Source organism: Peromyscus californicus, unplaced genomic scaffold, assembly GCF_007827085.1.
Source record: "Peromyscus californicus insignis strain IS unplaced genomic scaffold, ASM782708v3 Scaffold_7__1_contigs__length_154581171, whole genome shotgun sequence".
In the NCBI taxonomy this organism is placed as follows: Eukaryota; Metazoa; Chordata; class Mammalia; order Rodentia; family Cricetidae; genus Peromyscus; species Peromyscus californicus.
In genome coordinates this window covers 341,950-352,294 of record NW_026294595.1, presented here as the reverse complement: position 1 = coordinate 352,294, position 10,345 = coordinate 341,950, and the positions used below count along the sequence as shown (strand labels likewise).

The following is a 10,345-nucleotide window of genomic DNA, read 5'->3' as shown; positions in this document are numbered from 1 at the left end:
GGGAGCCTGTTTCCCAAAGGAACCAGAAACAAGGGACCTCAGACACCGCTGTGAGGCCTCTGGTGATGATAGAAGGGACCAATCCCAGGACCAGCACCACTCTCCATCTCTGTATTTCTTTAGACCTCAGTTACATGTCTGTAAAGGTCTGTTATTTGCATGTTTCAGGTTAAGCAATCCATGTGCGATCCTGAGAGCTCCTGGAACCTCCCACCTACACCTCCAACCCCAGGTCCTCAGCTGGCACAGTAGGGAACTTAGCCCAGAATGCCCCACTTTTTCATGCTCTGTACTGGACACACTCTTGTCTCCAGTTCCTTGCATCCTGGAGGGTGGAGATGCATGTTGTCTCCAGGCCCAGGACCAGCCGGAAAGCCTGGCTCTTCGTGGTTACTATACTATGTGCTAGCCGCCCTCACCACCCATATTTGACTCAAGTACGCGTTGTGTGGTGGTAAATTGGATCCGGTTCTGCGGTTCTGCGTGCGGAAGGAGGCTGTAGGGGCTTTGCAGCTGGTGTCCGGGTGCGTAGCTGGCTCGCCCTCTAACGGCCACTCTGCTCAGATTCTTGCTCCGCCGCGGGCAGAACTGTCCCAAGGTCGTGAGACCCTTTACTGGTGTCTCCTGCCACCCTCCTACCTGCAGCCGCTCCATTCCCTGTAACCAGGGGGGATGAGGCATGGGCAAGTCACTATGGCCTTACACAGAGGCTTCTCAGAGACCTTTCCCCACTGCGGCTGCGTACCCCGCCCCATTACCATGGAGACTGCTTGTACACAGTTTCCCTTCCTGTGTCCTGAGCTGAGGCCCCTCCGACGGGACTGGTTCCCGCTTAGGAGGGAGCCCGCTGGGCTCTGCAGCGGGTGCTCATGAACATCAAGGCCCCAACAAAGCTGGCCGTGGGCAGAGTGAGGTTCTTCGGTCAACACCGGGGTGAGGTGAGCCCTGGGTCTCTCCAGCTCAAGAACAGACTCTAGGTTTATCTTTTCCTTTTGGTTTTTAAAACAGGGTTTCACTATGTGGTTCTGGCTGTTGTGTAAATCACTGTATAGACCTGCCTCTGCCTCCACAGTGCTGGGATTCAGGCGTTCGCGCTAGCCCCCCCCCCCCCTTTTTTTTTTCTATTTGTTTGAAGATAGGGTATCACTACGTAGCTGTTTAGCCAGGAACTCTCCATGTTAACCAGGCTTCAAACTCATATGGATCAGTTTTGTCTTTTGAGGCAGCATCAGGCAATCCTCCTGTCCTCTGCCTCCCTGGTGCTGGGATTAAAGGTGGGCACTATTATGGCCAGCCTAGACTCAATGCTCACTATAGTCGACTTTGAACTTGTCAATTCTTTTGTTAACAACCTTAGCTGTCCTGGAACTTGCATCAGGCTGGCCTCCAGTTCCACTTGCCTCTGCCTCTCAAGTGCTAGGATTAAAGGTCCACACCATCATGCCAGGCTGATTTGTCAATTCTTGATTTAGAACTGGCTTTAGGATCTGGGTTCTAGCCTAGGTTTGAAGGATCCTGGCTGTGGAGTGGGTTCCTGGGCAAGTTAGAGCTGAGGGGACAGAGGACTTCTGACAGGCATGGACTTTTGCCCTGTACTTTCAGGTCAACTGCTCTGCCTTCTCGCCTGATGGCCAGACCCTGCTCACAGCCTCAGATGACGGTTGTGTGCATGTGTGGGAGACGAAGAGTAGGCGCCTGCTGTGGAGAATGGCAGCCCACCGAGGTGCGACTCCGCCACCTGGAGCCTGTCTCGGGGACCTATGATTTTGGGGGAGAGGGTTGGAGCAAGTCTGGCAGGGGCTGCTGGTAGGGAGAAACCAAACCTGACACTCAGGGTACAGGCCTCTCACCCTGAGACCTCGACTCAACTCTTATCATTTTGTTTTTCTGGGACAGGATTTCTTTGTGTAGCCTTGGCTGGCCTCAAACTCAGAGATCTGCCTGCCTCTTCCTCTCAAGTACTTGGGATTAAAGGTGTGCACCACCACCACCTGGCTCAAATCTTATTTTCTAAACCCTAGACATGCAGCCCAGTGGTACACTCAGACTAATTCTCCTAAACTTTTTGGCAGAACTGCACCCATGAAACACCCCATTCCCTCCCCCCCCCCCCCAACAGTATTTAACTGGCTTATTTCACTTAGCTTCATGTCCTCAAGGTTACCTGTTGTCCTGTAGGTGTGAACTCTGTGTTCTTGGTCGTAGGGTAAGCCTGTACAAGCAAGGTGTCTAACCAGTTAAAACAAATGAGGGAATGATGGGACAGTGACTAACACTGAAGGCAGTTTAGACCAGAGCCAGAGGGTGGGCAGTGAGGGTGTTACTAGGAGAGGAGGGATCTGGTTCGGATGGTGGTTTCTCAGATGGGCAAACTGTGTTCCAGCTGAGTCCAGCTCAGGTCAAGCCCTGGAGTTAAGAATCACAGATGACAAATGTGGACTGAGGGCAGGAGAACAATGCCATGTGTTCCCTGCCTCAGGCCCAGTGAAGTTCTGTCGCTTTTCCCCTGATGGCCGCCTCATTGCCAGCTCCTCCAGTGACCGCACTATTCGCCTTTGGGATGTGGCAAGACTCAAGTGTCTACATGTGCTGAAAGGTAAGTGATTGGCTTGACTAGGAGCCACAGGCTTTGTGGACTGTGTCCTGTCCTCTTTCCCACCTTTGGGCTGGTGTCTACAGGTCACCAGCGGAGCGTGGAGACAGTCAGTTTTAGCCCTGACTCAAAGCAGCTGGCATCAGGTGGCTGGGACAGAAGGGTCATTCTCTGGGAGGTGCAGGTATGAGAGAATGGGGCCTGAGTCAGAGGTGACATGTGTTCTCTGCACCAATGACCCTTAGTGGTCCCCCCCCACCCACCCAGGTACCTAAGACTTCCCATCTGGCTATGGCAGGCTTTCCAGGCCCCCCTGCACAGCATTTTCCAGCCTGCATGCCCTTCCTTCCTGAGGCAAGGCCCAGCAAGCTTCCTTAGGCCAGTGGCCAGGCAAGGAGCATCTGGCCCCAAAGGCCTGGCCTAGTAGGGGCCTTAGGCTCCTGGGCTGCCTCCCTCCACCTCTGTAGCTCACACTCTCTCTACAGTCTGGCCACAATGTGCGCCTCTTGGTTGGGCATCGTGATTCCGTCCAGAGCAGTGACTTCTCCCCCAATGCAGACTCTCTGGTGAGTCTCACCCCACCCTACAGTCAGTGGCCACAGGAGTGGCAAGAGCCATTTCATACTCATGGTCACTGCCCACAGGCCACTGGTTCCTGGGACTCGACTGTGCACATCTGGGACCTGCGGGGGGCGACCTCAGCTGCCTCCTATCAGGAGTTGGAAGGCCACACTGGCAACATCAGCTGCTTGTGCTACTCATCGTCTGGGCTCTTGGTAAGGTGGGCTACCTGGTGCTCCAGGCCGGTCCCTATTTGCCCTGAGACCCTCAAGGGTGCAGGCCATTGTGGGGTTCACTGAGCTCAGGGATGTCTGTTTAGGCATCTGGCTCCTGGGACAAGACCATCCGCATCTGGAAGCCCACAACCAGCAGCCTGCTTTTCCAGCTCAAGGGCCATGCCACCTGGGTGAAGAGCCTAGCCTTTTCTTCTGATGAGCTGAGGCTGGCCAGTGCTGGTTACTCACGCACAGTAAGTCACCCAAACCCAAGGCAGCACCTTCTCCAGACAAACCTCAGCCTTACTGTACTATGTGTGCCCATGGGCCCGGCTACATTCCAACAGCAAGACCTAACGCCAGCACAAAAGACCGGGCTAATCTCTGACCGTCTCACATTTCTGTGCCAGAGGCCAAGCAGGCACTTTAAACCTTGTCTGCAGACGAGCCCAGGCCACGCCTGGCACACTGAAACTCCCAACTCTATCGCCTGTTTTCACATCCAGGTCAAAGTCTGGGACTGCAACACAGGAGAATGCCTAGAGACCCTAAAGGTAAGGTTGTCCTACAGTGCTGGCCAGGATCCTGACCCCTGCAGAGGCCCAGGACTGGAAGGACCCACCAACCCTGACTCTGATGCTGTGCTACTGACAGGGCCTGCTGGATGTGGCCCACGCTTGTGTTTTCACTCCCGATGGCAAACTTTTGGTGTCAGGGGCTGCTGATGTGACAAGATGACAAGTCTACCACTCCACGTAACTTACCACAGGCCTAAAGTAAGATCTTGGCTGCAGGTAGGGACTACCCTATCCTGTCCTATAACCAGGCCTCACCCACTGTAGATAAGTGGTCGCCTGGGCCACCTCACCCCACTGGTCCCAGGTGGCCAAGGCCAAACAAGAAGCAGAAAGTCAGCCGTCTTGTGCTTTATTGCTTTCCATCAGGCCTTGACCGCGTACTTGCGCAGCGGGTACAGCCTCTCCTTGCGCTGCTGCTTCTTGGTCTTCAGCTTCTCTTCATGCTTGGTGAGCCGGCGGCGCATGGCTCTAGTCCTCTTGGGTCGCAGGTCCAGAGGCTTGTACTTCTTGCCCTGGGACAGAGACAACAGGCTGAATCTGAGTACGAGGGGCTACCAGGACAATGGGACAGGAAGCTGGACTTCTCTGAGCAATTTGTAGGGCATCCAGAGCCTTTCAGCTGGGGACTACCACTAAGGTCCTAGAAGGTTGGGAGGCCCACTACTTGTACACTGAGCCCCTCATTTCAAGACTAGAGGGTTAAACTTCACTCTTCCTATGAATCAACTGCTAGTAACTAAGTAAAAACCACAGCACAATCCAAAGGGCACAAGACACACACTGGGGTTCTGTGGTGGCTACTGCCACTTGGCTACAATTAACTGGACGGTCCATCAGGCAAGGCTTACTAATGCTCCATAGAGGCTTGGCCAAGGTCACCCTGACACAAGAGATAAGACCCTAAGCCATTAAAAGATCTGTCACCTTCCTCTATCTCCTAGTCTTTCCTAAGTGTTCTAAAGTAAGCAGTCCATTAGTCCCCCCAAGGGTCAGGCCATATGGAGAGTAGCCCCACCAAGAACTTCAGAGCAAGCTCCCCAGCATCCAGTTGAAAAGCAGAGAGCAGGGCATGCACAAAGTCTTTAATCCCAGCCCTCGAGAGGCAGAGGCAGGTGGATCTCTGTGTGTGCGAGGCCAGCCTGGTCTATAGAGCTAGTTCCAGGACAGCCAGGGCTACACAGAGAAACCCTATTGGGGGGGAGGGCGCAGAAAGAAAGAAAAAAAAAAGAGGTATAATCATGTGGCTGGAGAGATGGCTCAGCAATTAAGAGCACTGGGTTCAATTCCCAGTACCCACATGGTGGCTCACGCCTTTAATCACAGCACTCAGGAAGCAGAGGCAGGCAGAGCACTGAGTTCATGGCCAGCCTGGTCTACAGAGCGAGTTCCAGGACAGTCAGGGCCACACAGAGAAATCCTGTCCTAAAAAAACAAAAAAGGGGGCTGGAGAGATGGCTCAGGTTAAGAGCACCAACTGCTCTTCCAAAGGTCCTGAGTTCAATTCCCAGCACCCACATGGTGGCTCACAACCATCTGTAATGAGATTGGGCGCCCTCTTCTGTGTACATAATAAACAAATAAATCTTTAAAAAAGAAAAAAGAATGCATAATCATGCTCCCTATTAACAGCTACTCTCATCCTCAAAGGGACAGGCACCATGAGGACCCTAGAAAGCTGTGCAGGATGGGGTGGGGACACAAAGCTACCTCAGGTAGGCCCTCATCCATGTTAAGTTCATTCATCCACTTAAGAGCTCTACCCCCAGAGCCCCCACTAAACATACCTATCTACTGTTCTTTCTAAAAACAGGGTGGATAGATGGCAGAGCCCAATTTTAAGTGCCACACAGCATGTTGTCTGTAATCCCAGCATGGAGCGGCAGAGGGCATTAGTGAGCTCTAGGTTACCCTGGTCTACAAATGAGAAGACTCTGTTCTGAAACAAAAAACAGACCCCCAACTTTCCTTCTTGTGTTCTAAGGGTAACTCAGTGCTGGTTAATTACTTGCCTGACATTTGAAACCTCATGGTTTTAACCACCAAACACCACCTAAATAAAAAGCCTACATCTCCAGTCACATATACACATGTGCCAGCAGTCACAGGGAAGCACAAAAAGTGTCCTACATCCAGTTCCCTGGTCCCCAGACTAAACTGAGAACACTTCATGCCTTCAGACCCGTCCAAGCCAAAATTCCCTTGAACCACGACAGTTTTCTGAAGTGCCAAATCCCAATACTAATTTGGTGAAATTTGCAGAGGCAATTAACCGACTATACCAGATGACTTTAATTAAGGGGGATTGACTTGAGATCTGGCGCCCTCTTCTGGTCTGCAGTCACACATGCTGTATACATAAAAAAAAAAAAAAAAAAAAAGAGGCTCCCTCCAGAACTATTCCTTCTGGAGACCACAGCCCAGGTCACAGGAGTGAATTCCTGTGTGACTCTGCAGCTTTGCTTTGCCTCCACACTAACATGACAAAAAGGATTATTCCAGGAATGCTCTAACACTGTCCTCAAGACAGGGTTCTGAAGAGGAGCTTTGGGACCTCAGTTTACCCACCGTGTATGCCCCTGGGCAACCCAACCCGTCCAAGCCCTCGAACAGCAAGTGCTTGGCAGGTGAGACAACCACCACCAATGGTCCAGGGCTCCAGCTCCACACAAGCTCGAAGGCTGGACTCCGCTCTGTCCAGACAGAGGACTCCCTCTCTCTCACCACTGACCTCTTGACACCAGCAGAACCTATGCCAGTAGGGGAAGCTGGTAACAGGGCAAACTCGGCCACAAAATGGGAGCCTCTTGAGGGCATCCCACCCTCTCGTGTTCCACAGAACCTCTCCACAACAGCTCCTGTCCAGTGCTCACCTTGTAGAATTTCCTGAGGTTTTCTTTTTGAGTCTGGTTAATGACGGTGAGGACACGGGCGATGGATTTGCGGACGACTCGTCTATAAAAACATGTCAGTGAAAACCAGAAGTGCCAACTTGTGTCCAGCTGCCCAAGCCCCCATCTATATCACCTAGGAGGCAAAGTCCCGGAGGTGAGGACACGTTTGTCAACAGGCTTCCCAGGGAAATGTATGTGACCGGAAAGGTCTTTTAACCCAGGCCAAGAGCTTATACCAAAGGCTACACTGAAGCTATGCTGTGAAATGGAAACTAGTCCAGCTTTAAGGAATCACAATCTGAAGAAACTTAACAGGTGTGAAGAGAGAACACCGAAGTCAGGAACAGGCCGAGAGCAGGTGATCAGAGGACAAGGGCAGGTCTATTACTGTAACACATGGTCTGGAGGTCTCAGCACATAATTTTGCTTATGTGTTTCTCTGCGCATCTTCTCAAGATTGGGGTAGAATACTGGTGGCAACCATTAAAAATCCATGTTCTCTTCGCCAAGTCTCCCTGGTCTTTAGCATGTGACTCCAAGTCCCACTAGAACCCATAAAAGGGTCCAGCTAGGTGGCACCGCCATGGACCTTCAGGAATGCCCAGTTCTTTAAACTACATAGATTGGCCAAGGGTGATTGGTGGGGCAAGGCACAAGGGGGCAAGGCAGAAAAGGGTGTGCCCAGCTGGGCCCTCAAGGGTCACTTACATCTTGGAGAGCTTGGACGCGGCGCCGCCTGTCACCTTGGCGACGCGAAGCTGAGACAGCTCAACCTTCAGATCGTCCAGTTGTTTTAGCAGCTCCTCCTTCTTCTTGCCGCGCAGGTCCCGAGCCTTAATCTTGGCCTAAACGAGAGGCGACTCTGTGGGTCACCAAGCGGAAGCTCCCGCTATCCCCGCGGCCGATCGCGGAGGGACCGTGCACGGGTAGCGTAGGGTAGGCGGTCTGTACCGGCCCGAACCAGGAGCAACCAGGCAGAGCGAAGCCCTAAGACCCAGACGCTCCTTGCGCCCCCCCCCCCCCCCCCCCCCCCCGCTCACGCCCCGCGCCGCTGTCCCCAAGCATTCCCCCGCCCGGATGGCACTCGATTCCCGCGGCCTCACCATGGCTCAGCTGCACACCGCCGAGGCCGCCTGGTCCGAGAGAAAGAGGAAGAGGCGGGGCCAACTTCCGTTACTAATGCCGGTGGCGCCCAACACCGCCAATAGAGTCGCGGCGTGGAAGGCCCGCCCCGCCTGTGCGCAGTCGCGTCAGTGGTGCCCGCCCTTCCTGGTATCCTTCCCCACTTACGATGCCTGGTCTCTAAACAATGCTGCTAAGGAAACTGAACCTTGGGCTGGGCAGCTCGTGCCTGGAGATGGCGCAGTGAAGGTCGCAGTAGTCCAATCAGTCGTTTATTCACGACGCCTGTCATTCCCTGGTCTGTTGCCCTCTGAGCTAGTCGTGGATAGTCTGGGCGCGTAGGGCATGAGGTGTGGGGGTTTAATTCTTTAAAACTTTATTTGACAGGGTCTCACTGTAAGTCCCTGGCTGGCTGGGAACCTTCCCAATGCTGAGATTTCGAGGGGTCGCCACCATGCCCCGCCAGTGTGTGTGGGGGGGTCAGAACCACCTGCGAGATTTGGTTCTCTCCACGTGAGTCTCGGGGAGTGAACGCAGGTGGTCAGGTTCCGAACCATCTAGCCAATCCAGTTTTGTTTTTTGTTTTCGAGACAGGGTTTCTCTGTATTGTTTTGGTGCCTGTCCTGGATCTCGCTCTGTAGACCAGGCTGTCCTCAAACTCTCAGAGATCCAGAAATCCTCCTGGCTCTGCCTCCTGAGTGCTGGGATTAAAGGTGTGAGCCACCACCGCCCAGCTTTGTTTTTTTTGTTTTTTTTTTTTTTTGTTTGTTTGTTTTTTTGGTTTTTTTCGAGACAGGGTTTCTCTGTGTAGCTTTGCGCCTTTCCTGGAACTCACTTTCTCTGTGTAGTTTTGCGCCTTTCCTGGAACTCACTTTGTAGACCAGGCTGGCCTCGAACTCTCCATATGTTTCCAGGGCTGATCTGGAACTTATGTACCTGAGGAGGCTGGCATTGAAAGTGTGCCACCACCTGTCAAGGGTAAGAGAGTCAAACTCCATTGTCAATCAAGAACTGGTGGAGACCGTGTAGAACAGTACAAATTACATTCCCAGACTTTCTGGATTTCTGATTATTGCTCTAGGTCTGTGCATGGTGTCACAGCCCTGTAATTCCAGCACTCAGGCAGTGGAAAAGGAGGATCTGGAGTTCAAGCCTCCCACACTACATACAGTATTGGAGGTCAGCCTGGGATGTTTATTGAGACCCTGCCTCAAAAGGTAAAGTGTTTGCCTGGCATGCACAAGGCTCTGGGTTCAATCCCCAACACTGAAATATGAATAAATAAAAACTCCAAAACAAACTCAGATTTTTGCTTTATTGCTAGTTACTAGTTGATATTTTGGTAATTCCATTCCCATCTTTGGTTGGCTCTCTTACCTGCAAAATAGTCTCTCTTTGAGGATTAGGGGAGTTAATTTGACAACCTGCAAAGCTCCCAGCCAAGATCTGATATTGCGCAAAGTATCATTGATATTAACATGGTTAATGTGGCCACAGCTCTTCATCTCCACAGTTTGACAAACCACCAGCACCTAGGTCAACAACACAGACTCGGTTTCTGTAATAAATGACCATATGGACCAATTGGAGCCTTCCAGTCAGCAGCCACCCTCTCTAGCAGTTTCTCAAAGTTGTTCAGTTCAAAAACCTGACCTGGGTAGCAGAACAAACAGGGACTCAATAGGTAGTGAAAGGAGGGTTTTTAATCATCTCCCATCCCTAAGAGTAGCAGCCTACCCTTGTATTCCAAATGTTCGGTATAAAAGTGAGTTAAAGGCTGTGTTCCTGTGCCTGTTTCCAGAGCCAGTTTTAAAGGTCTCCAAGGGCAGAATTAGCCTGGCGGTGGTGGCACATGCCTTTAATCCCAGCACTTGGAAGGCAGAGCCAGGTGGATCTCTGTGAGTTCGAGGCCAGCCTGGTCTACAGAGTGAGATCCAGGACAGGCACCAAAACTACACAGAGAAACCCTGTCTCAAAAAACAAAACAACAACAAAAAGGATTGCTTTGTGGCTCTGTGCAACATTTATTGGCCTCCTGAAATTCATTTAGCCCCCTTTGAAGATACCTTAAAATTTATTTATTTATTTGTTTGTTTATTTATGCCGAATGCTGTTTATTGAAGGAGGGAAGAGGTCTTAAATACAGGCTTACAGCACAATGGGAGAGCCCCGGAGGGCAGTGGTTGCTACAGATGTTTTACAATCTTGCATCTAAGCTGTTAACGCCCATTATGCAGGATACACAGACAAGGAACTTCCCTTAAGCATTCAGGAGAGTGGAACCCGGCAGGGAATTAGCATAGGGAGATACCTTAAAATTTATCAGCCTAAATGTAGTCATTATAAGACCATTAGTTCTGCTCCTTGTGAGCTGTCTGTTTTTTC

General features: G+C 51.8%; 2 protein-coding genes across 2 annotated transcripts; one reads left to right on the top strand and one right to left on the bottom strand.

Annotated features, from left to right (window-relative positions):
- Positions 1 to 564: 564 nt before the first annotated feature.
- Positions 565 to 4,283, top strand: Wdr38 (WD repeat domain 38). Its single transcript, XM_052725522.1, has 9 exons — positions 565 to 938; positions 1,603 to 1,723; positions 2,480 to 2,596; positions 2,680 to 2,777; positions 3,079 to 3,159; positions 3,238 to 3,369; positions 3,474 to 3,623; positions 3,876 to 3,923; positions 4,024 to 4,283. Exons 1-9 carry the CDS (start codon positions 870 to 872, stop codon positions 4,105 to 4,107), a joined length of 900 nt encoding a protein of 299 aa, XP_052581482.1. The 5' UTR covers positions 565 to 869; the 3' UTR covers positions 4,108 to 4,283.
- Positions 4,281 to 8,066, bottom strand: Rpl35 (ribosomal protein L35). Its single transcript, XM_052725523.1, has 4 exons — positions 7,942 to 8,066; positions 7,547 to 7,683; positions 6,818 to 6,899; positions 4,281 to 4,459 (listed from the first exon to the last, which is right to left on the bottom strand). The coding sequence occupies exons 1-4, from the start codon at positions 7,942 to 7,944 to the stop codon at positions 4,310 to 4,312; spliced, it is 372 nt and encodes a 123-aa protein (XP_052581483.1). The 5' UTR covers positions 7,945 to 8,066; the 3' UTR covers positions 4,281 to 4,309.
- Between the last annotated feature and the right edge of the window lie 2,279 nt (positions 8,067 to 10,345).